At 37.8% G+C, this 26,207-nt stretch overlaps 1 protein-coding gene across 3 annotated transcripts in view; it reads left to right on the forward strand.

Annotated features, from left to right (window-relative positions):
* Positions 1 to 21,881, forward strand: part of LOC131157060 (putative glucose-6-phosphate 1-epimerase) — a 43,324-nt gene extending 21,443 nt beyond the window's left edge. Inside the window, exons 3-9 of one of the 3 annotated variants that reach the window (XM_058110922.1) lie at positions 8,932 to 8,988; positions 9,079 to 9,239; positions 9,520 to 9,660; positions 11,851 to 11,953; positions 12,042 to 12,141; positions 15,479 to 15,724; positions 21,475 to 21,881. In XM_058110922.1, the coding sequence (XP_057966905.1) occupies positions 8,932 to 8,988; positions 9,079 to 9,239; positions 9,520 to 9,660; positions 11,851 to 11,953; positions 12,042 to 12,141; positions 15,479 to 15,693 (777 nt within the window). In that variant the 3' untranslated portion in view covers positions 15,694 to 15,724; positions 21,475 to 21,881. Of the gene's footprint in view, positions 1 to 8,931; positions 8,989 to 9,078; positions 9,240 to 9,519; positions 9,661 to 11,850; positions 11,954 to 12,041; positions 12,142 to 15,478; positions 15,725 to 20,559 lie in introns of all 3 variants that reach the window. The other 2 variants (XM_058110923.1, XM_058110925.1) reach the window with 2 other exon arrangements.
* Positions 21,882 to 26,207: the final 4,326 nt, after the last annotated feature.

Here is a 26,207-nt window from a genome sequence, read left to right on the forward strand (position 1 = left end):
GTGGATAAAATCTCAACCTTGTTGGGTTTGCTTGAAGGTTTTTTCATTCTAATAGGAAAGACATCCAGCTGTGGACTCTGCATTCTCTGTAGGAGTTTTCTTGTAAATCTTTTTTTCTGATCATTTGATTCAAGTGAACATGCCGTTTGAGCTTTATGGTTTTTTGGAAGGCTAAAGTTTCCTCAAAGGGAAATGCTTTCATTGGTTGATTGTTATTGATAGAGTTAACACCAACAATATGTTGCAAAGTATGTGGCTTTCCAAAGCTTTACTTCTGGATGTGTGCTCATTTTGTTTTGATAGCTCAGAATTAGTTTTTCATCTCTTTTTGCACATTTCTTTTTCTTAGAAAGGGTTTGGTATTAGCACTTTGGTATGTTTGGGGAGTTGGGTCCGTCCTTATTCGGTGGAAGATTTGTTGGCTATTTCCTTTTACGGGGAAAAGATGTTTTCATCTTTACTTTGAGATAGGATCTAGTATTTGCTTTGTTTTGGGCTTATGCTAAGGGGTAGTTTAAGGGGGTGTGTTTTCAGATTTATAGTGTGTTGGAAAGCAAGGCTAAATTATTTCGGTTGTAAGTTCTTGTTTTTTATTATTTTTCTCTCGTAGGAGAGTTTCTTATTCTCCTTTTTATCTACGTTCTTTCTAATGATATATCTTTTTTTTTTTTCATTCAAAAAATAATTAACTAATTAAGATTACATTTGGTTCCTGGAGTAGCTATTCCTAGGATTAAAATGAAATGCAATAAGAAATTTGAGAATAGACATTCATGGTAATAGTTATTCCTTATCTATTCTTTGTTATTCCTGGAGAAGAGCTAATGGACTGACCCCTTAACTATTCCTATTTATGGGCAGGCCCAATTCCTTGAAGAATACATGGAAGATGGATTCTCACTCATTTGTTAACAAAATCCAAAGCCCTCTCTCCAGCTCTTATAGGCACAAATGCAACAGATCTAGTTGTGGAGTTAACATAGGGCGCTAATAGCTTGTCTTCGAAAATGTCTCTTGGCCACAAAGATGATAAAATTAGGTGTCAAAGTGGTTGATGATTCTAGTTCTGTATAGGGACAAGAGGCTGATGTTACCAAGGCTAATAGGTAAGATGGTGTTTTAGGGAGGAAATCTGATGATTTAGGTCTTAGGTTTGATAAATATAAGGGTCTTAAGGTGTATGCTCATCGAAAGATTGCTTAGGTGGTGTGGAAATGAGGAAGTAATATGAAGATAAGAGAGAGCACTTTGGTGAGATTGTGCCAAAGATTTTAAAGGGAAATTTACAAGGAGATTTAAGCATCGAGAGAGATATATATGCTAAAAAGATGGGTAATTTTTGTGACAGGGCTAGCGAAGGAAAGGCTGTAATGAAATGGAGGGGCCTCTCAATACTGATAGTGTTGATCTTAGTGAGTTTGATTGTGATGGGGGTTTATTGTTGGATGAGATTAGGGAACAATATGGATATGTTTCTAATTTGTGTGATGTTCTAGGGTATTTATCATACGTACGTCCATTTTCGTTGGAAGGATTTTTTTTTTTTTTGGGGGGGGGGGGGGGTTTATATTTTTAAAGACGATGGTCTAGTTATTGAACTGCAATGCAAAGATGTTATTCTTTCTACTCCAGTAGAGGAGATCTTATGGGAGGATTTAGAAACTTAATATCTCATGGTTAAATTGGATTTAAAGTTGTGTGATCTAATAGGAAATGAAGTGCACTTTGATGGGTGCAAAAACAAAAGGGAGTTAGTGAACTTCAGAGGGGATTCCTTGGTTATTTATCTATTTATTATTATTTCTTTTCTATTCTTTCCTTTTTTTTCATTTATTTTCTTTGGGTGGACTTCTTGTCCCTTATTGTTGTGACTTCTCCCTCATTCTAATACATTTTTTTTTAGTTGAAAAAAAAAAAAAAATGTTAAAACTATCAAATTCTTGTATTGGAACCACTTTATTCTTAGGAGTAGACATTTTGTGAGATAAACATAACCTAAATACAATATTAATTATTATTATAATATTTCTAGTTTATATTCTTTTGCATTTTTTATTATTTTAATCATGTTTTTTATTTTTATTTTTATTGCTATTTGATTCAAGGACAAAAATGAACATGAGTTCAATTAGGTTTTTAATTTATTTTTTAGTTTAAGTTTTAAGTTTTAAGTTTTGGTGTTTGATTTTTTTAGTCTTTGTTTTTGGTTTTCATTTCTAGACCCTAGTAAATTGAAAACGTAACTCCTCTCCAACAACTCTTAATGAAAAAACTCAATTGAAGCTATGCTTAGCTCTAAGTCTCACACAAAAGGTATTAAAAGAAAGTAAAGAGGGAGAAAGAGAAGCTATTTCACCATACGGTTCAAAATGAGATGTCTCGCAATATTTCTCGCTATAGTGGCACCTTTTGATATTTCATGTTCACGCTCTCTCTTGTTGCTTCCCTTGAATTTTTCATGTTTAAATACTTTGTGTATTGGGAAATTTTAACTACCGTCTCCTTCCAATGTCTCTCTAGTTTATGTTTTTAAATTGGCTTTAAGAAGAAGAGAAAGCCCAAGTAGACACCAATGTTTCTCTCCCTCTCTCTCTCTCTCTCTCTCTCTCTCTCTCTCTCTCTCGTTTCATTGTGAACCAACCCTTGAAACCTAGTTCTCCTTTTTCATCCTAAACCAAGCTCATTTCTTAACCATTGTTTGAACCGATCTTAGAACAAACCCATTTCTTTTCTTTCATTCCAACTTCTTTTCTCACCTCACCTTTCATCATTCTTGCGGATTCAACCCAAACTTCCTAGAAGCCTATGGTAAATGATTGAACCTTCTCTCGATCAACCAAATCAGTTCTTCTTTGAGGAAAGAAATAACTCATGGTGTGTTATTGAGAAAGCCAAACATCATCGGTTCTCCATATCATTTTCAGACAAGGAGTGTCCTAGTTCTCCTTTTTCATCCTAAACCAAGCTCGTTTCTTAACCGTTGTTTGAACCGATCTTAGAACAAGCCCATTTCCCTTCTTTCATTCCAACTTCTTCTCTCACCTTGCCTTTCATCATTCTCTCGGATTCGACCCAAACTTCCCAGAAGCCTATGGTAAATGATTGAACCTTCTCTCGATCAACCAAATCAGTTCTTCTTTGAGGAAAGAAATAACGCATGGTATGTTGTTGAGAAAACCAAACATATCGGTTCTCCATATCATTTTCAGACAAGGAGTGTCGATGGCTGTCCAAGGATATGCAATTGTTTCTATTTGCAAAAACATTGGACCCATGAGTGAAGACTTTTAGGGTTTCCAATCATTTTCTTTGGCTGGGTTGAGGGCTAGTGCCTTTGGTTTCTTTATTTTGATGGAGAGGATTCTAGCTAAGGGAGCCATCAAAGGATCTATATACCAGATGGTAAGGAGGCTTTGGGATGGAACAATTTTTGGTAAGCAACACGTAAGACGGAAGAGGAAGTTAATCCAACCAATCTCCACCTAAAGTTACAATATCTCAAGCGTAGTTCCATGAATATGGGTGGAGCATGGTCGGTATTAGACTGTAAGCTCCATTGCACCAGCAATGGCGGAACTTGGATGAGTCTGGCGGAGGGAGAATTGGTGGGAATGGTATGTTAATCGGTGAGGGGAGTCAATATGGAATATCTTTGCTGACTTTGGGTATGGTTTCAAATTTAAATTGTGCACTAGGAAGACCTAGACCACAAAGCTTCGGGCCCATTGTGAGGAGTGCCTAGAAAATAGGAATGACGGGCTTTAAGGAATTATCATAGAGGCCTAGCAAGCAAGTATTAGAAGCCCAAAAGCTGGGCCATCTTACTTGCTAAGAACTGCCCGTGTGGAGCATTCCAAGCCCAAAAGCCAAGTGTTTTAGAGGCATAAGCCAGTGGGGTTCGGATCACTCACAAAAAGAAAAAACGAAGCCATCTGGATGGTCAGGTGTTGAAGCATCAGATGACAGCAATTTCAATCAAGTCTTCAAAAGGTTGTGGCTAACACAAATTAGAGATGCTCGGATGCCGGATAGAGCATTGAATCAACTATGTTGAGGTTTTATAGGAGTGCGCAATCAAAATTGGTTGCAGAAAATCAGGACGTGTTGAACAAAGGGAAAAGGATAATGGAGTCTGAAGAGATGCATATTCCCTATGTTTCAAAGTGAGGTTTCCTCACTCTTTGTAGGAACATGAGAATGAAGGGCTTGCATGAACACATGCGAAGGGATAGAGATGTGTCGGAGGATGATTTAGAGGAAAAGCCATGCATTAGGGAAAGGGAGTTTGCAGGGTGTTGAATGTGACAATGGAGGTGGTAATCTATTAAAAGACACAACTGCAGATTTTTTGTCCCAAAGTGAGAGGATCTTAATCATTCCCTGTTGGGGACATAGCTTGAAGTCCAACCATTGTCTAGTACCTCTATTGTCCCTTACTCATTGTCCCTAACACCAATCCATCTCCATTGACAAAACACACCTTGGAAGTGAACAAACTGAGGCCCATTAGGTAAACATTGTTTCTTATGATAGTGTTATCCTCAAATTGATGGTATATTGGTATCCCATAAACATCATGTCGCCACTATGCCATAAGGAGTTAACCGATAGCCGCCCCCCCCCCCTCTCCCCCCTTTGGGGGAAAGAATGTGGACCTTTTAGAGGATGAGAGGGGTGACAGAGATGCTCAAGATCTCCTAGATGAATTGGACTGGTCTTTGATGAACTCTAGTGATGAGAAAGTCAGACATAAGGTAAAGGAGCCTTGGGTTAGGAAAAAAATTGAGAAATTAAAAGAGCTAGAGAGGTTAGCTTTGTTGGTTAATTATGATAGGGGTTCCAAAGAATGTTAAAAGAAGATTCAATCTTGGAGTTGGGAGGTTTAGACGGGGGTTGAAAAAGGAGAATGGTCAAGGAGGTTGTTGATAATACTAATCTTGGTATTTTATTCTTATGGGAGACTAAACTTGGAACACTTGGTGCCTTTTTGTTTAGAGGCATTTGAGACTCTAGGGGGAGAGATTGGGCGTTCAACGTTCTACTCTCTTTGAGTGCAGGGCGTCAAATGGTGGTTTGAGACATGAAGGTCACTTCCTTTAGGGAGGTCCTTTGCTTGGTTTGGTGTTCTACCACTTTGAGTGCAGGGTGTCAAACGGAGTTTGCAAGGCTTGTGTTAGACCACTGTCCTATGCTCTTAGATTCCAACCTGATGCAATAGGGCCTTCACCTCTTTAAGTTTGAAAACATGTGGTTGACGTGCCCCTTATTTAGGGACTTTACAAAGGGTTGGTGCGGGGAGTGTTAGGTTTAAGGCTAGGAGGGGTTCAAATTGATAAAAAAAACTTATGTTTGTGAAGATAAATTTCAAAGAATGGAATAAAGAGGTGTTTGGAATGCCAAAGAGGCTAAAAATAACACCCTTGCTAAAATTGTTGGGTTGGATGGGTTGGGGGAGTGTGGTTTGCTACATGAGGAGGATTAGGCTAGAAGGTCTAGCCTTTGCAATGGCTTGGAGATGTTGTTACTTAGGGAGAGGATATGACTTGGCATCGGGAATCGAGGGTGAAGTGGGTTAGAGAAGAGGATTGCAGTTCGGGCTTCTTTCATAGAATAGCTTATGGTAGGAGGAAGAATTCCATTATGGAGTTGGAATTAAATTTTGGGATTGTGATTAGGGATCATACTCAGATTGGAGAGGAGGTTAAGAAATTCTATAAGCACTTGGTCAAAGAATATTGCTCGAGAGGTTGATGTTGGAGGGCCCCAATTGGAGATTTGGAGATCTTGCTTGAGGACATTATAAGGTTTTTTTGAAGAATTTATAGAAATGGGGTAGTGGATAATAGTGTGAACTCTACCTTCTTGACCTTTATCCCAAGAAAGAGAGATCTATGAGGGTAAGGGATTTCATGCAAATTACCCTTGGTACTAGCCTGTACAAGATCCTTTCTAAGGTCTGTCTAAGAGGCTGAGAGATGTTTTGGGGGAAATGGTGACTGTGGCTCAATCTGCTATCATTAAAGACAAGAAAATTTTAGATGTTGTGCTAGTGGCCAACGAGGTGATAAGGGGATTTGAGGAGAGGTAGGTGAGTTGGGGTGTTTTTGGGATACAATGATGAACAGAAACTTGTCCGGGTTGTGTGGAGAAAGTGGATTAGAGGATGCTTGAGCGTGACCAATATTTCGTTTATTGTCAATGGTCAGCCTAGGGAGTGTTTTAGGGCCTCTAGAGATCTTAGGCATGGGGATCTGCTGTCCCCATTTGTGTACCTGGGTGGCTGATTGTCTGAGCAACATGTTCTTGCGTGCTCAGTGACTGCTCAGGGGTCTTTCTGTTAACAGGGATGAGGTGGAGGTCTCTTATCTCCAGCTTTTAAATGATACTATGCTGTTCCTTGAGGACCACATTGTGAAATTTCAAATGCAATTATTATGCTGGAATTTAAAAAAAAAGATTTCATAGGCAATTATTATGCAGAAATTTCAAAGGCAATTTTTCCTTCTTGGTGGCTGTTAAAGCTTGATATACATTGTTGGCTCCAACCTAGTCGCTTAAGCTTTTAGGTAAAGTGGTGATCTAACATGGTATCAGAGCTATTTACCTGGAGGCCCTGGGTTCTAGTTTTGTTGCCCGCTTTTATTGTGTTAAAAAATGATTATGTTCCCTATCACGGGTATTATTTATTGTATGTTTATCTCTCCACGTGCTATCGGGCTGCACGTGCAGGGGAGTGTTAAAGCTTGATATACATTGTTGGCCCACAACCTAATAGCTTAATCTTTTAGGTAAAGTGGTTGTCTAGCACTGGCAACCCTAATTTGGTACTGCTCTGGGATCCTGTGATTGAGAGGATGAGTAAGAGGGTGCAGGTGTGGAAAAAGACAGATCTTTGGGAAGACATACCACTGTCGTTAGTGCAGCCCTTTCTAATGCTCCTAGTTACCATCTATCCCTCTTTAGAGTGCCCATGTGCACTGCTAGGACCTTTGAGATGATGATGCATGGCTTTCTTTTGAGGGTGATTCTCCAGACCTCTTTTTCACTGAATCTTTCTTCCTTCATCTCCTTAAATCTTCTCTCCCAAGAGTGTTCCGTTGGAGCCACATCATTTGGCAAGCTAAGGTTCCTTTTAAAGTTCAGACATTCATGTGGGCAATGATGCTGAACAGGATAGACACACTCAACTTGTACAAGCCATAAGGCCTTCAACCTGACATGTGTGATGTGTTGAGTTCAATGAAATGAATGCTCACATCTTCCTTCGTTGCAAGGTGGCATCTCATCTTTGGAATGCTTTGTTTTTCAGTTTTGGTGAATTTTGGGTGTCTCCATGGGTGGTGGGCAATTTCCTTTTGGGGTGATTTTGGGATTTAGGTAAGAGTAGGAAGGGACAAGTTCTTTGGCGCAAAACGGTTTTTTCTAATGTAAAGTTTATGGCTAGAGAGGGAATGCGAGAATTTTCTAGAATCTGCCATTCTTTGTTTGTTGTGGGATAGAGCTGCGTACTTGGCCGTGTTTTGGGTCCATTCCTTTGGATTTTTTTCGGGGAATGCCAATGCCTGACTTGGTTAGCGACTGTAAGGCACCATTAATATAATTCTTTGTTTATGTTTTTGTTTTCTTTTGTCTACTCTTGTACTCTAATCTTTAAATGGCTTCTATAAGGTTTGAAATAACTAGCCCTCTGGAGATGCTTCAATTCGTTTACCGTTCCATTGATTTTCTCTTTAAAACTCCATGCTTTGAAAAATATTATAGCAGATTCGTTTTCTTTTATATTGTAGAAAATATTCTCCAAGCTTGTAGACATTTCCAACAGCTTGTAGAATCTTTAATTTGGAAAGATCTTCTTTCCTATAAATCCTGGACAAATGTAGATCTCATGCTTCCTTAATGAAAATCTCTAATAATTCAATTTTAAATGAAGATGGAAAGTCAACCAAGATCAGGTATGCAGCCATGTCTTAAGTAAAAACCATATCTTGAAATTTTTTTTTATGAGCAAAGTTTCTTTAAAAGCCTTCATTCCAACGTTGAAAATAAAATCTTTTTTTATCTTCATTGATGTATGAAAAATCATCAGAACTTCTATGACTTATTAGTTTTTTTTCTTAAATTTATTTTTATTTTGTTTTACTTTATTTTGGTTTAGTTTATTTATTTATTGAGGATTGCTCGTCCTCTTTTGTGTTGTATCTCCCTTTCCTCTTTTAATGCATCTCTTTTTATTATTAAAAAAATCTTCAGAACTTATCATAATTATTCCTGGAACAATGACTCGCTTATAATCCTTTAGTCCATGACAGGAATGCATTCTGGAAATTTTGCAGTTTCTTGTGAACCAATGAGATGTCCTATTTTCAGAGTGAGGCGTCTCATGTCAGAATTTTTGAACTTTTGATCTCCTGAGCTTTAAACTTGTTGAATGCTTTGAATAGAGTTCTTCAATGCTGAAAATTTTAAACAAAGTTCTTCAAAAGAAATTTACTTCATATTTCATGTAAGCACAACATTTGAAACCTGCACACTGAATAATCTGCATTAATCCACACAATGCAAGTTTTGTTATCATCAGAATCAACCATAGAGTCAACAATTCCTAACCTACCTCACCACCTTCCTTTCTATGATCCTTAGGTTCTAGGCTTCTTCAAAATCTTTATATCAATAATAGTGCGTCTCAGCGAGCAATTTTTTTCCTATGCATAGAACCAATGTTTGTGGAGCTATGGTAGTTTATGTTTTGACTGCTTCTTGAATGTCTTTTGTATAATGACACATGTGCACCCCGTCGTTAAAGAAGCTCTTATACCAATTTTTTATTTTGATATCTTTTAGTGCTGATAGGTGCAGCTCTTTTGCAGTCTTAATTTCATGTATCATGGTTATACATGTTCCCTTTGTCTAAATAATTTATGCTTTATGCAGGCTATTTTTAAGCCTCCTAAGGCTGTACGTGGAGGAATCCCTATTTGTTTTCCTCAGGTATGTGCTGCTTTAGTTTTTTTTTGTTGTTTCTTTTTGAATATTCTTGTGGGGTTGCATTAATTCAAGAAAATTTTTATGCATATACAGTTTGGAAGTCATGGTACTCTTGAGCAGCATGGCTTTGCTAGGAACAGGGAGTGGAGCATCGATCATGATCCTCCCCTGTTTCCAACGAACAGCGGCAGTAAAGCTTTTGTTGATTTAATCCTTAAACACTCAGAAGATGATGTGAAGATCTGGCCTCACAGGTGCAGAATTCAATTTGATTTGATAGTGTCTTGATGATCCCAGCTATGGTCCTCTATAAAGCATTTTGTATAAGTTAGTTTAGTTCCATGCATTCTTTATTTTGAATCAAAATTCTGTTAAGTAGAACAGTATATCAGTGTTATTGGGGTGTTGTGATATCCCAATATCAATTCTTGCATGACCTTTAGTATTGTTAAGATACATGCTTCATTGAAGCCTTTGGTGCTCCTGCTCTTTTCTATGGGTCCAAGCAATATAATACCCTACTTCCATTTGCAGATATGAGTTTCGCTTAAGGGTAACCCTGGGACCTGGAGGGGATCTGATGTTGACATCTCGCATCAGAAACACCAACACTGATGGAAAATCATTTACATTCACATTTGCCTACCATACCTACTTCTCCGTTTCTGATATCAGGTTTCATGTTGAGCTATTGATTCTTCTTATCAATTATTTGGTTGTTGCATATTTTACTTTAGTTATCCCTTTTGTCTCCTTTTTTTGGAATCAAATTATTGCCTCTGTTCTAAAGTTATTGCATGTACGCTGGTACTTTTGGTTGACATTTGCTTCTGTCTACTGGCATCATTCACTGTTTCCTGCCTAAGTTCTTGTGTTCTAAATCCTTTGACCATATGGAGATCAAGTTGTAGAGCAGGAAGCAATAAAAAGAGTAGTTAAGGTCTTGCATCTATGCAGGCCAGTCCTTAAGCAGTCAAACAACTAAGTCTGGAGCAAAGGTGTTCTTTGTACCATGTTTACCATAAAGAAATCTAAAAAAAAAAAAAAAAAAATTCTGATATATCATTTAAGACTATTTACATGATCAGCTGTACATATCCATTGATGGTTTAAATTTTAGACCGCCGAATTTTAGACATGTTTTTTTGTTCATTTTTCTTTATATATACAGTTTTATTGACAAAACTAAAATGTAAGAAACATTCATATGAATGGTACCTATTAGAAAAATATTAAAGGGTGTCCCTGAGCCACAAAGCTCCCTGCTTCATGAGGGTAGAGGAGGGTCATCATAGTGTACGCAGCCGTACTGCTATTTTTATGCAGAGAGGATGTTTCTTTGGACTCGAACCTGTGACCAAACAGTCCCAAAGGAGCAATCATACCGTTGATTCGTTGCCCTCCCTTTATAAAAATATTTAACCATGACTAAATATGCATAGTTAATTACTTTAAGGATATCATACTGGTTATTTGAGGAACACCCACTGATAAATCTTATGAATGAATGTAACAGTCTCGGTCTAACTTTGGTGAGGTATTGTTTGCTTTGGTCCACTAGCTTCATGGTTTTGTCCCATAAGGGGGCTTCACTGAAGTTTGAGACAGTTACATTTGGTATCAGAGCCATCAAGGGGGTACTATCATGTGGGCGCATCCTACATAAAAGTGTGGGCTACTCTGACGAGGGCATTAGAGATTGGATTGGGAGCACATGTCATGGTTCCACATTAGATGTGTACTAGGGAGGATCTTGGGCTTATAAGATTGGTTTAGGTTCCAACTATCTAAAGCACTCAAAACCATGAGGCCAGTGGCTAAAGTGGATAATACTTCACTAGAGTTGGGCCGATACCATTACAACGGAGGATGCCAAGACTGTTGTCAAATGTTCTTATTTGTTGCTAACTACTTGCCTAGCATTGTTTTTGAAGTTTTGAGGATTTGGACCCTCTTCCCCAATTTAGAAAAGGCAAGTTCTTCATATATTATTGTGCATCAGCAACAAAAAGATATATTAGTAGCCATGTTCTTATATTCCACAAAATTCCAATAAATTTTATACTTTCCACCACCTTCAAAATTGAAAAGGGAGGTCAATTTTTGTCTTGCAAATTTTCCTTCAGATTCTCTGGAAATGACATTCGAAATTTGTGGAAATCTTGCTGTTTCCATGCAATTTGTCCAAAAACTTGCTAATTGAATGGAGTTTTCATGAACTTGAAATTTGATTTTTGGAAACCTTCCAATATTAAATAAATATAGCACCATGTCTGTAAAACTTTGATGGAAATTTTGAGGGTTTAGTAATTCTCTCGCATGATTTTAACACATTCAAAGGATTTCTTTAAACAAGTCTTTGATGGATTATTAAGTGTTTGTAGTTTGAACAATGCTTGGCATATATGGTAATATGTGGTTGGTTTATGAATTTCATTTATGTTAACTAAAAAATTCAATGCTCTTATTGTTGAACAATTATTACTCATTGTACATCATATACTTGTAATTTGTGCATTTTATTTACAATATATTAGTTATAAATCATGCATTACTATGTCTATACCTGTTTCCAATGTTTTACAGAAAATTTCTATGTTTTACTAGCGGCTTCCATCAACCGTTTACAATTAAAACCAAAAATTGAAAACCAAAAATTTTGTATAAATTTCCATATATGTGAAGCTTTGAAATTGTAGTTGTATTTGATATTAAAACCTTTTAAATAGCTACTTTCTGTCTTGTTACTTTGTGTAATAGAAGATGAGATGCAATCTCCATTGGCATATTGATGAGCTAAGCTGTTGGTACACTTTGTTTTCCTTATGATAATTTACTGCTAGAAACATTTGTGTTTATGTTTAGTGAAGTGCGGGTAGAAGGATTGGAGACACTGGATTATCTGGATAACCTACAAAATAGAGAGCGGTTTACTGAACAGGGGGATGCAATAACATTTGAATCAGAAGTTAGTATCTGTTTTGATGAGGATACTTACAGCTTTCTGTGCTTTTGTGTGATTCTAACTTTTCAATCATGTTTATTCTATGGAAAAGGTGGACAAAATATACCTTGGTACACCTACAAAAATTGCAATTCTGGACCATGAAAAGAAGAGAACATTTGTATTACGGAAGGATGGACTTCCAGATGCTGGTGAGTATAGTCATGCACATTTGCTTCTCTAGAGCTGATTTTTCCACTTACATGTATACTATATTAATTAAGAGAAGAGGGAGCAGTTTTCGATCTTCATATTTGCCCCTAGTTTTTCGTAAAACAGCCTCACAAATCATGATATACAAGTGATCTAACAGAATGTTTGTACTTTAACATTTTTTTTAAAGAAAATTTATAACTTCTCATTGTCTTCTCAACACCAATTCTCTCCAAAAAAAAAAAAAAAACTAATATGAATAGGGGGTTTAAGGTGTTTAGTGAGTATTGGGCTGGTGGAAACAATCATTATCTTAGAAAGCAAGAGAAGAAGGCACGGTGTATTCTTCTGTGAAGTAAATGTTAGCCATAAAGCAAAACTAAATCTATTATATTATTTTGAAGTTATCCAAATGTCTATCTGTAAAGCATAGGATGATAAAATCTGAGATAAGTAATTTTGTGAGTGTGTTTGTGGATGGGGGTGAAAGCACAAATGCTTTAATCTTTGTACTTTAATTATTGTGATATTTAAAAACAACCTATTTTTGTATTGTGTTTCTTTGGCCATATATTGACAATTTCAAAAATATATTAATGATGTTAGTTTTAAGAAATTTAATACTATTAGTTGTAAATTGTTGTCAAGTTGTCATACATTTTGTGGTTACCATTTGAAGGACAATTTGCAAATAAGGGAAGCTTCAAGGTGTGTGATGGAAGTTAAATGAGTCTTTAAGGTGCTTTCTTGGAGCCTTGTATTTTTTTGATGAAGGCATTGAAGAGTAAGGTCAACATCTTTAATATTGGCGAACAGTGAGCAAGCTACTGGTGTATTTGTCTTGTGTGAATGATGGGATCTCGTAGTGGTATGTTCTGCACATCTTTGTGCCAGGCACAGCCCCCAATAGACAGTTTTTATGAGAGAAAAAATGAGAGAATACCTGAGAGTTGAGTTGCGAATTACTTAGGAGGCACTATAAGGCTTTCTCTTGACATGTGTATGATGTGTTTTAGTAGCAATGAGTCATATTCTGACCTTCTCTCATCTTTCCTTTTATCTTCTTTTTTCCTTTCGTTTTGTCCTTGGAGGATGCCTGCCTCTTTGTAATTCTCTTCTCTTCTCAAGTCTCAGGAAATTTCTTTAAAATCTGCTCATGGTTTTTAAAATCACAATCTTGATTGTAAGATCATATGACCCACGATCCTACTTTTCTGAAGAAATCCTGATCCTATATAAAAATCGGAGATATGTAATATCATAATAGGTGATACAAGAATTTGTATTTTTTGGCTCCAAGTTTCTGTTCTAAACAACTCATACAAGAAAGTGATGACTTAAGAAGTCATTTTGTTTTTTTAATATTAAAAAATTTATGAGCTTATAAATCTGATATAGTTAATCGTTGTTTAATATATGGTTCAAATATTGATATTAGGTTTGAGGATGAAGATAGAAAATTAATACACTTGTTTGATGATGGAAATGGTCATTTGAATGATGTATGATGGGCTTGATAAAGACAGTTATAATTAGATCAGTTATATTGGTGGAGCAACTGTGGCTTGGACAATGACATCAATCTTTAGTAGTTCAATAGTTTGGTGTTTTGTTATTTGTTTGCTAAAATATCTTTTGAATTTAGTTGTACGTGTTATGCAATTGTTTGTTTACTCACTTGTGTTGAAATTATGGTAATTATTTTTCTTTAGGTGAATTTATATTTCATCTATGAAGCATGGAGATGGACACAGGTGTCCAGCATGATACGTGTTGGATATGTTATCACCTCAAATCTTAAAAATTCAAGACATGACATGGCAAGGACACGACAAATTATATGTATATATATTTTATATCTCACTGTGTTATAACACTTCTTTAAATTCAAATATGGTCCTTTAAAAAATAGTAGTTGTTAGATTACCACTTTACCTAAAAAGATCAAGCTGCTAGGTTGCGAGCCAATAATGAATATCAAGCCTTAATAGTAGTTAAGCATAATTAATTTGATTTTTGAACTCCAATATTTTTGATTGCTGCAAGTTACAATTTAGACCATTTTTTTTAAATCTAAAAAAAAAAAAACTCTCAAAATTTGATAATATTATGAAGTGGATTTGAAATTTTATTAGTTTTCTTTTAATAATATCCAATGTGTATTGCAAGTGTTGGACACTTCATATCTGCTGTGTTTGCTTCATGTTGAAAAATGATGAATAAGTCCAACACTTGGGAAGCGTCTGATGTGTGTTGGGGGCATATTGGAGGAGTGTCAATTTCTGGTACATGTCAGACGCGGACACTAACCCCTTTTTGAAGTGTCGGTGGTTTACAATATTTCATTATAAGTTTGTTTAATTGAATTAGGAATGGTGAACCTCAATCTCTACTATATGAATAGCTAACTTTCAGGTTTATGTTATTGAAATTATTAAAATACGACATATAAATTTGTTTTTGGCATTTATATTATATCGTTGTAGAATCACAAGATCCTCGATCCTATCACACGATCCAATTCTAGTACTCATAAGACATACTATGTAGGGTCTGGTACAACCTTGATTCTAGTGTTGAATTGATTGGTTCACCCAAACTCTTCTGCATGTATCTTATGTGGAAATAGTTGTTGGTAGTTTCATTTAAAAATTGCAACTTTTGGTCACAAGGGAAAAAAATTCAACAATTGATTGAATAAGGGGCCGAGTGCCTTGTAGCAATATTGGTCCAGACTGATTCTATAAGTTGCATAATCAGTCTTCTCACAACAAGGCACTCTTAATAGTGGTGTATTTTCACTCTATCACAAGGTGTTAAGTCTGTTTGCTTAGAAGTCGAATTGCCCCAGGTGGAAATCTAGTCTATGTGACATGTGAGCAATATTTCTTTGATAATTCTTGGGAGACCTACAAAGAGGGTGCTCTAGTAAGAACCTTGAGTTGTCGCCTGACTTAGCAAATCAGAGTTCTTAAATTTGTACATGATTATGCAGTTATTATAAAAAATATTGTAGAATTCTTCAATTTGGTAGTCATTTTGAAGAGCTCATGTTATTGAATTTGTATTTGAATGCTGTTTTTCGGTGCTGCTGCTGAAGGATGCTTTAACCTAGCAATAATTCTTTGGTCATTTCCTAGGAAAAAAATCATCATGGTCCTTTTCAAATCTGATGTGGGAGTGGGGTGACTTGGCCCATGATCCTCATTCAAGTTCAGCAATAATGTCATCTGTAGCCAAACTTGACTTGAGCTTGGCAAAATTTAGCATCATTGGTATATCATACAAAATACAATTGTACCCAGTTTTCATTGACATATTTCTTTTCCTTTGCAGTGGTTTGGAACCCCTGGGATAAGAAGGCAAAGGCGATGGCTGATTTTGGGGATGATGAGTACAAGCATATGCTCTGCATTGAAGCTGCTTGTGTAGAAAAACCCATTACTTTGAAACCTGGGGAAGAGTGGCGAGGAAGACAGGAGTTGTCTGCTGTTCCTTCTAGTTATTGTAGTGGCCAGCTTGATCCCCAAAGGGTTCTTCAAGGAAGCTAATGGATTAGCTGGTCATGCATCTCTTGTACAGGTACTTCCAAACCACAACAATAGATTGCAACATTTGCCACCAATACCTGCATTATTGGTCCTCAAATTGTACATGGTTTGGTCTAGTTCTGGTTGGTGGCTGACCCAAAAAAAAAATAAAAATCAGATCTGAAAGAAAAAGTACTGGAACCAAACTAACGTCAGGTGGGTTTGGTTAGATGATGGGGTTGCCGAGCAACATACTTGAACATGGCAACCAGAAGTATACAACAACGAGCACAAGAAGGAAATATATTATTAAACGAAGAAATAAGTGTAATTCTTGAGACATCAAATATGCATTGTGTGTTATGAATTCACAATTTTAGAAGGTAGTTATCACTAGGTCTCTGAAACCTAAAGCTGATTAATGACGTTAAAACATCTATAAAATATTCTGACATTTGTTATTTTCAATGGAAATTAAACAAAAACAAGAAGTTAAATTACAGCAAAGATACAAAATTGTTGGAAGAAATACTTGAATAGGGCTAAGAAAATGAAAAATTCGGCCATTGTTTCTGTAGCAGTCTTCCTAGATATGAATGATGGCATAGAAGTGAAGAGAGCGGAAATGATGAATAGACATTGATTTGGTGATCTTGTAGGTTTAAATAGGGAGAGAATTCTTGGGTCCTCTTTTTTGCTAAAGAATGCTATGAAAGTGACAGTGGCTCCAACTCAACTTCTATTTGGGGACCCCACAATCTGATGCAGATTAGGAGACCAATAGAGCTCTTTCTTTGGAGGTGTGTACTTTGTGTTTTGTAGTGGGAAGACTCACTGTAATAACTTTTGGCATTGTTCTGTGGCTTGGGATATATGCAATATGCATTTTAATTAGCAGTGGGTTTGTATGGACAGATTTGAGACTTTCATGCACATTGTGTGTATGGGTGTTGAGATGAAGAAGGCTAAGAATTTATGGTGCATTGCTGTTTTTCCTGTGGTTTAGTGTATTTTCAAAGGGAGCTTTTTGTCCTTGTAGGTGCCTTCATAGAGAACAGTTTTTATGGCTTCCTTGTCATGTGCTTTTGGTTTTTCCTAGAAAATCTTTTGATATTCTGCATGATTGGAGAGCTTTGCTGACTTGGCCCAATTTTTTTTTTCTTTTTTCTTTGGTCCTTATGGAGGATGCATGGGCCTCGTTGAATTTTTTTTTCTTGTTGAAATTTTTCTTTACCTAAACAAATTCATTTGGTTTGCTAGACTAGAATGAGATGGTTTGGTTCTTCGGTTGATCTAATCAACTGTGCACTCCTCGTTGGTTTGCTAGCAATCATGATTCAGAATTTGGGAATTTGTGCAACTCAAAAGCGTGTTGACATGAATATATATATATATATATATATATATATATATATATGTTTGTATGTATGTATGTGTATTTGTATATATGAACATATATGTATATGTTATGTATTTGTGTGTATATATATGTATGTATATGTATATATGATTAGAAATCATGTTAATCATGTTAAGTGATATGCTAGGTTAATTCATAAATAAGTTGCTCATTTAGCAAGCATTTTATTTTGATAGTGGTATTGTGGCAGGTAATTGTGGGATTTCTAAAAGTGGCTGTTTGCTGCTTGGTACAATGGTTTAGGCTTGGTTAATAAGTGGGCGTGGTCTGGCATTTTGGGCTTATTGAGATGAACTACGCCAAAGTGTTTTTAGGCTTTCCTATTGGATCAGCCCTAGATTCAAGCCCAACTGAACATGATTAGAGTTTGTGTAATCCCTGTGTTTACATAAAAACAATCTCTATTTGTGTTGAATTAGTGTCATATTGTTTTTGGTTCATTGGGACTCTCACAGCCTTGGGCTACACACCATGAGAGATAGCCCTGCACGTTGCACAAGCAATCGCACCCATGTAACAGAAGTTGAGCTTGGGACCTCCAAGATGGAATTCCAAAATTCATACAATTGGGATTCCCACTTGGGAATTAATTACAGTTTATATATTTAGGCACACATGCACACATGAAGTCATGTAGACATGACTATTAGGGCTGGACATGCCCTTAATATAGTGTTTTAGGGCCAAGCATGGGCCAAGAATATTAGGCCGGAGGTTGTTCCACTCTCATTGGGGTTAGAACATAACTTTTTTTTATTCTGCACGCTAGCATACTTTAGCTCATGTGATTTATGTGTGTACCTTGTAGACATGCTATGGTGAGCTACTGCAGTTGGTGCTCTTTATGCCATTAGGGCATTGATGTCCTCAAACTAATGTAGCAATCAGTTAAGATTAAACCTCTAAATTCTCTAATACAAAAGATGCATTCTTTGATAATGATTTGCAAGAGATGAAAGAGTCACAGCCCTAAGGGCACCTACACATACTACTGTGCATTGCTGTCCCCAGTGCTAACCGTCAGGTTTTTTGCTGCCTTGAAGCCTTGCCGGTGCCGCTCTCACTTTCTCTCTTAACACAAGGAACGACTACCATCAATCCCCTCTCGCTGCACCATCCTGCTGGCACAAGGGCTGCCGGCGCCGTCAAGATCTGCTCCGTTGCACCAACCATTGGATCCTCGCTGCCACCACAGTGCCTCCATTGTCTTTCTGTGCCACCTGCCGTGAGTACCACCATCATCTACCTTGCTCCGCTGCATGCTTCTGAAGCCATAGAGGACCCTGTATGAGTCACACATGGATGGTAAAAAGTATGGCTTGCTCCCTTGTGCGAAGGACCCTCCCTCACGCTCCTCTTGCTCTCTCCATTGTGACATTGGTGTTTTTAGGTATTGATGATGGGGATTCATTCAGTCCAGGTTGAAGAGAAATCCTTCGATCTGAGATTGGATAAAGTAGGGAAAGTTGGAGCTTCGTTCATTCTAGAGAAGAATCGGCAAACAAATTGATGGATTTGATTTTCTTCAGCTGCAGCAAAATGGTCCCCACAGGGGTTCTCTTCTCTTGCTGGAAGTTCAAGTAGGGATTTTCGTAGCTTTTGGGTGGGTTTTGTCGATTATTGGATGGTGATTCAGGTGATGAGGGCAGGAAAATTCATGGAATTAGGGCACGGATAGAGAGGTAAAAGATATTTTATCTTTGTCCTTGAAGAATCCAAAGGTGTTGGGTGCTCTCAGTTTGGGGAAGAGTTCAATGCTTTGAGTTCTTGTCTTTCAGGCAGTGATGGAGTTGATAGTAACAAAAGTAATGAGAAATGATTCTGGATTCATATAGTATCAGGAAAATCTGAAGCTAATGGAGTTTGATTGATTCCTAAGGTTGGTGTTTGCTCGATTCCCAATGATGGAGTCGTTCAATTCTCAATGATAGAGTTCGATCAAATGCAAGAGGTGGTGTGTGTTTGTTGTGGGGGGGGGGGGGGAAGTCGAAATCTCTGCATGATCAATCGACATTGTTGAGGGAGAAGGTTTCAACAGAGAAGACTAGACCAGAGGCGGCTAGGGTTTCTTGCATGGACAAAGAGATGGTGAAGGTTGGGTGGACTGGGCCTGGCTGGATGTTTGACGGTAATAAAGGCCTTCTAAATTTTCTGATGGGCTTGTTGGTTAAGGAGGCCCAAGAGCAGAATTTTGATTCTATATTGGGCCAGTTTTGAGAGGGGAATATTTAGCGGGGTAAATCGCAGTTAGGCCAATCAAACAGGCAGGCCCAAATGCTTAGTCTGGTCTCCAGTCAAAAAGAAGGCCGCCTTCTGAAAACCTGTGAGGCTACGAATATCTTCTCTGAACAGAAGAAAGTTGCAGGAGGTTTAACGCTTCGATCATCTTCAAATGTGATCTATGTTGATCAAGAGGAGAGAAGCAGGTGCTCTGAAAACTAAAAAGATGAGGAGAAATCAGATAGATACATTGCTAGAAACTCCACTAATTTTCTAGAGATGCATCTCCTTTTTTGGAGAAGAATGGTAGTGGGCAGAGTTTTAGGATTGAGTTTGGGGAATCTTCTTCTAAGAATTTTAATTTTTGTATAGTTGAAAATTGGGAATTTATTGTTGGTTCAAAAGGAATTCAGATGATAAGGCAGTCCATTCGGAAATTTTGAAGAGTCAAAAGGTTTATGCTTGTCATAAGAGTCTGCAATTGGGTTTTGGAAGGAGGAAGTATTTTGAAGATAATCAGTATTTCTCTTGGTGACTGAACAAAAAAAATTTCTTAAGAGAGATTGTAAAGGTGTTTTAAGTATAGTGGAGGAGCTAATCCTTGAGAGGGTTAATACAAGCAAGGGTAGTAAGAGATGGAGGAATGTATCGGATGACAATGGGTAGTAGTGATTTTGAATGTAACAAGGATTTACTTTTGGATCAAATTCGGGAGCAACAAGGATTTTCTTCTGATTCATCTTTTGATTGTCTTGGGGATTCTACTTATGTTTGGCCCCTCCCCCTATAGAAGGTTTAGATGGAATTAATATTTTTGAGGATGATGTATCTATAGAAGAACAGAAGGTAAAAGATGAAATTCTGCCCACTCCAGTTCAAGTGTCTACTGATAAAGACATTCAAACTCAGAATTTGCTGGATAGCCCCAGCTCATGTTGGCTGATCATGGAGGAAATGAAGTTAGGCTTGATGGGGGTAAATCTAAGACGAAGAAGGGTCAGTAGGAATTAGCAAATTTGAAGTGTTCGGTGAACTATGATGGGAAGGATTGAAGAGGGGGCTTTCTTCAATATTTTCGGCCTATTATTTTATTTATTTATTATTATTTTCCTTTTTATTCTTAGATTTTTTTTTTCTTTTTGAGGATTTAGTATCCTTGCTCTGATTGTACATTCTCTTAATATATCTTCTTTTATTGTCAAAATAATAATAATAATAATAATAATAATAATGATTTCCAATTGTAGTGAAGGTACATCTGGAAAAAAAAAAAAAAAGGAGAGGCGGCAGTGGAGAATACTACCATGAGAATGGACAGGATGCAGTCTATTTATAACACAAGCAACCTTCAACTTGATTGGTGATTCAAAATGGAAGAATGCCATCATATAGGCTTTTCTAAAGCATTGATCGTCCTTAGTTCGTGCAACCCCCTGGAAGTGCTGCAGGCATGGATTCAGACTTTGACCGTTTTGTGCAACCATTTTCTCTGGGTTGACTGGTACATGTTAGTGTTGTTTGGGTGGATAGTTTTTCTTTTTGGCTGGGCCAAAAGGTTAAGAGGGGTGGCTAGTTCATGGGAACCAATGCCAAAGGTGACAGATGGACAAGCCCATAAGCGGATTACAGGCCCTCCCTTAGGGCCATGGCAAATGCAACCTCAACTTTGTGCAGCGCCACTGAGGGCAAAGTGGTAGAGCTGGATGCCCTGAGATTAAAGGTCACGAGTAAAAGATCAAGTCATGCTGCCATTCAATCATCTAATGCCTAGTCTTACCTCAATTTCATTGCTACAATTGTAGAAATTTATTGAAAAGTGTCCTCTTGATTAAGTATTTAAAACATTTTGGCAATTAACATAATCTTCATACTCTGTAGTTAACCCTTGCTAGAAAAACAAAACTACCGCCTTGCAGCCTTAAATAACAATGCAAATTTATGCAATTATAATGCTTATGTGGAGTCTTTAAGAGTACCTTTATCTCATAGGCATTCAAGCAATGGAATGATTTTAGCTTTAAGAGTTCAAATTTTGCTTGATTTTCACTTTTAATGGAAAAGATTTTCTTGTTTCAGGGACAGTCAAATCTGTTCTTGTTATTTTCTTCCCTATAATCTGAGAATGAGTAGCACTAATTGCAAAAAAACATGGTATTCTGCAGGTGCTCTTGCTGCATTTTGGATTTGGTGCTTTGACGGTGAATTCTTGCCAGTTTTTTTTTCAGGAGGCAGATTCATTTGCAAAATTGTCTATCATGCGTTACATTGGGCGATGGCTTGGTGCAGGAGGGGAAAATGGAAATGGGTGGACATTAAAAAGGAATACAAAAATTTTAGTACTTTGTACATCTTTTAGGACTTTTCTTTTCTGCCGGGTCTCTGGGTCTTTTAAGGATTGTTCTGACATCTCACACAGTTCTTTGATTTGTGTGGGATAATGTGATAACGAGCACTGAAGTGGATCAATTTTTTCAATGTCTGCGAGACAATTCACTGGACATTTTTTTTTTTTTTTTTTTATAACTATTCCTTGGTGTGAACAGTTATAATATTTGCAGAATGTTATGCATTTTAGTTGCTTCTGATATTATGGTTATGGTGGACATGGTATGGAGATCATCTCATTTGATTTGGGGATGTTACCGGTTTACGTGGAGCCTGCTGGTTAGAGTCGTCAATGCCAATTATGGAGGGGGGGCATGGTCCATGGAGATAAAGGTGTGGCGCTGTTCGATGATCCAATTCTGTTGGATATATAGGATAATATGCAATCACAACACTTGCCCGGTTGTGGTTGATTAAAGCTACATGGCCGTTCTGCTTGGACGGCTTTCACTATTTTGTGTGCGCACAGGTAGGCAAAGGCCGGTGTCCCGGAGTACGTTTTATTATTTTCAACCCTTCTCTTGCACGGTGCCACACTCATCGTCGTGTTCAAATATAGTTATTATTGTAAAGGGGGATTCTTTAGGAATTTTCTAAAATCTTGTTCTTGTTTTTGTAATTTAAAATTTTAATTAAATGGAACGCATGCATACAAACTAAAAGATAAAATAAAAAAGCAATATTAAAAATAAAAATGAAGACTAGGCAGACTTCTGAGGTCTGATGGTCTGATGAAAAAAGTATGGACCGATGAGACTGATGTGAGGTTTGTGAATTTCTTGGCTTTTTGATATTTTTGGGACATTTATATCATCTTTCTCAAGCTTCTTTGTCAAATATTAAAGCAGATTTTTAAAATATAAAGAAAGTTTCAAGTCTTTTGTCAAATCTGAAGGTTCTTTAGTTATTATTTTTTTTAAAAAAATTTAGAAAAAATCTACTAATTTTAGTTAAACACAAAGTAACTCTAATGCATTGTACCCTAAAAATCAAACACAATACGTGTGCCTTCCCTCCTTGAAAAAACATTCGATATCAGATAATAGGTGGGGGCATGCTCACATCCATTTACCCTTTGGCATCTGTATAGTTTTGCTTACACGAACAATATTTTAGTTTCGTTGTATTTTGGGTTAGGTTAGGTTTTTTGGTAGTTGGGGTGCAATTAAGGCACGACCAGCACACTTAGATGTGACCTGTCAAGCCTTGCAAGTCTTGAGATTCAAAAGTATTGAGACATTCCACCATAGTACGCGACCACCACTTCCTTGTCGCGACCCGGTTGAGTCTCTGAATTTATATGGACTTGTAAAATATCGAGAGAATCGACCATGTACACGACCAGCTCTGAGCTTTGCGCACCTACTCGGGAGTTGATGTTTCTGTTCAATTTGCGGGGTGCAACCATGTGCGACCAGCTTGAGCATTGTTGCGACTTGGTTGGGAAGAATAAAAGTCCTTTAAAACCCTATATAGCCCTCAACTCTTCAACTCCCGCCCTTTCCACTTCTCGATCGCTCCCTATCGCATCTCCCTACGACCTCGTCGCCTAACACCTCTCCATCATTCCTGAGCCTCTAGAGACCCTATGGTCACCTGATTCAGTCCATAAACTCCTTGAGCTTCCTTGAAGATGTCTCCTTGACCTGTCTTAAGACAAGAGTCGTCCCAATCCCACCGCCAAATGGCATCGGCTTCGGGTCCTGTCAAGAAGGGGATATTCTTTGCGGGGACAACCAACTCCAAGGGACACTGCAGATGCGATAAGGACTCCTCACAGGTGACTTCGGGTCCTGTCAAGAAGGTTATCGTCTTCAAGGGGTCGACAGAACCCAGGGTGAGCATCGGAAGATATAAGGGCACCAAGGGTGACCCTTGCGGCCGAACAGTTACCTCTAGCACATTCTACGGTGTCACCTACACTTGAGCAGCCTCCAGAGGCTAGCCTAGGGCTTCCAGAGGTACGGTTTCCCCAGCCACTAACATTTCACTCATTTGACCCAACTTTGCCATATGATCCCGCCACGACGCCTTTGTACATAGCTGACCATCCAGTGTTGTTCCGAATCATCAGACCACGTAGTCCACCTTCCTTTCCTACTCCTTGCCTGGGTCGTCTTATGGAAGACTTGGCATAAGACTACCGTGCTGCTTGAGCAGATGAAATCTCACCCTCTGATACCACCTAGGATCCTTTTTGCTCAGCCTATTGCTGTATTGTGCCTCTGCACACTTTTGTTATTTTTATTTTCTTTTCTTTTCTTTTCCTTTTGTAGACACACCATGTTCCTATCAATAAAGGGATCTTCTTTGTAGGGACAACCAACTCCAAGGGGCACTGTGGATGTGATAAGGACTCCTCACAGGCGACTTCGGGTCTTGTCAATAAGGGTATCTTCTTACCCCCAGGGTGTGGTTCAGGTGGTAGTGTGGGCTGCGGGAGTGCCTCTCATGAGGTCAGGTGTTCAAATCCTCCCGGGCTCATTTTCGCCCCTGAACTCTTGAATTTACTCTCCCTTTGGAGTTGTGGGGTCAACTTTAAGGGGCGCGGATTAGTCACTTGGGCCGTAAAACGGACACGTGGATACCCGGTGCATAATCCAAAAAAAAGAAGGGTATCTTCTTTGAGGGGTCGACAAAACCCAGGGGGAGCATCGGAAGATATAAGGGCACCAAGGGTGACCCTTGCGGTTGAATAGTTACCTCTAGAACATTCTACTGTGTCACCTACACCTGAGTAGCCTCCAGAGGCTAGCCCAGGGCTTCTAGAGGTACGGTTTCCCCAGCCATTGACATTTCACTCTTTTGATCCAACTTTGCCATATGATCCCGCCACGATGCCTCTAGACATAGCTGACCATCCAGTGTCGTTCCGAATCCTCAGACCATGTAGTCCACCTTCCCTTCTTACTCCTCGCTTGCGTCATTTTATGGAAGACTTGGCATAAGACTAATGTGCTGCTCGAGCATATGAAATCTCATCCTCTGATTCCGATTAGGTTCGGGCATACCACCTAGGATCTTTTTTTGCTCAGCCTACTGCTGTATTGTGCCTCTAAACACTTTTGTTATTTTTTTTTTTCCTTTTGTAGACACACCATGTTTTTGGAATAGCTGTACCTATGCTCTGATGTTCTATACGTTGTACTGCCTTCATGATTAATGAAAATACATGGTGTTTTTGGTAGCCACATTTCTTTTGTGTTTCAATGTACTATTGCATGCTTGTCCTTCTGGATTTTATGTTCTCATTGAAAGTTGAGGTGTAGTCCACAGAGGGGGGGGGGTGGGTTGAATTGGGTTATTTAAAATTATCTTTTAATTCTTTTCAAGAATTCTTAACCACTTGTTACTTTAACAAACACACAAAAAAGATTTTTAATCACTTAATCAATCCACAAACCAATAATTAACACACCACAAGTAAACACAACTTAAACATTCAACCAACCAATTTTCAATTAAAGTAATCAACCATAAAATACCTAATTAAGATATGGTAAGCAGCTTTTTGACAAGTTTTAGCTTTTATAGCCCTGTGAATATATGAGTTTGTTTCAAGCCCTGTAAATATATGTAAGCCCTATATCAATGGATTTGATTTCTCACTATGATGCACAATATGAAATCCAACACTCCTTCCCACAACTTGGACTTTAAATAAACTTTCAGTTCATGAGTCTTGGTTGTTAACCAATCAACGTACTCCCTTATAGTTTCTGAAATTTGTATTGATTAATCAACGTACTTCCTTTCAATTTCTGCAAATCCCAAAATCAAATTAATCTTTAGTTTATTTAATATCCAATCCACGTAGTGTATATGATCAAAAATTAAATTCAACCACGTAGTTAATATATGTTGGAATTTAAATAGAGTAAGGAAGGAGAGCGGCACCACATTTTTTACGAGGTTCGGCTTATCCCCAGCCTACATCCTCGCCTTAGGCTAATACCACCTAAGGATTCCACTATACCGTTCCTTTCCGGGCAGAACAAACCGTTACAAGCGATACCCCACGCTCAATCACTCCTTCAATAGGTTAGAGCAATACCTCTCTAAGCGATACCTCTCACTCGGTCACTCCTTCAATAGGGTAGAGCAATACCTCTCCAAGCGATACCCCACGCTTGGTCCAACGATCCAACTTGGAATTGTCAATCACTACAAGAGACAATAGATAATCTTTATGTACAATAACACTCTCATATAGAGCAGATTAGTACAATTTCAAACACAAGATACTTCAATATTAAAATATCAAATTGAAATAAGATTGAAGCTCTAGTAAGATTTCACCAATATCCTTCTCTAGATGAGGATCAGCAGTAGAAATCAGAGTAGGATGGATCAACACTTCAGTATTCTCAGCTAATTAGATTTTGCAGTGAGTGAACAAGAGAGAGCTTTGAAAGAGCAAGTGTGCTTTCAACTTTGAAACCGATTTTTCAATTCTTGGTGTAATTTAATTTGCAAAACCATGTATTTATAGACTTCTAAAAGTAATTTC

This window comes from Malania oleifera, chromosome 6, assembly GCF_029873635.1.
Source record: "Malania oleifera isolate guangnan ecotype guangnan chromosome 6, ASM2987363v1, whole genome shotgun sequence".
NCBI classification, from domain to species: domain Eukaryota; kingdom Viridiplantae; phylum Streptophyta; class Magnoliopsida; order Santalales; family Ximeniaceae; genus Malania; species Malania oleifera.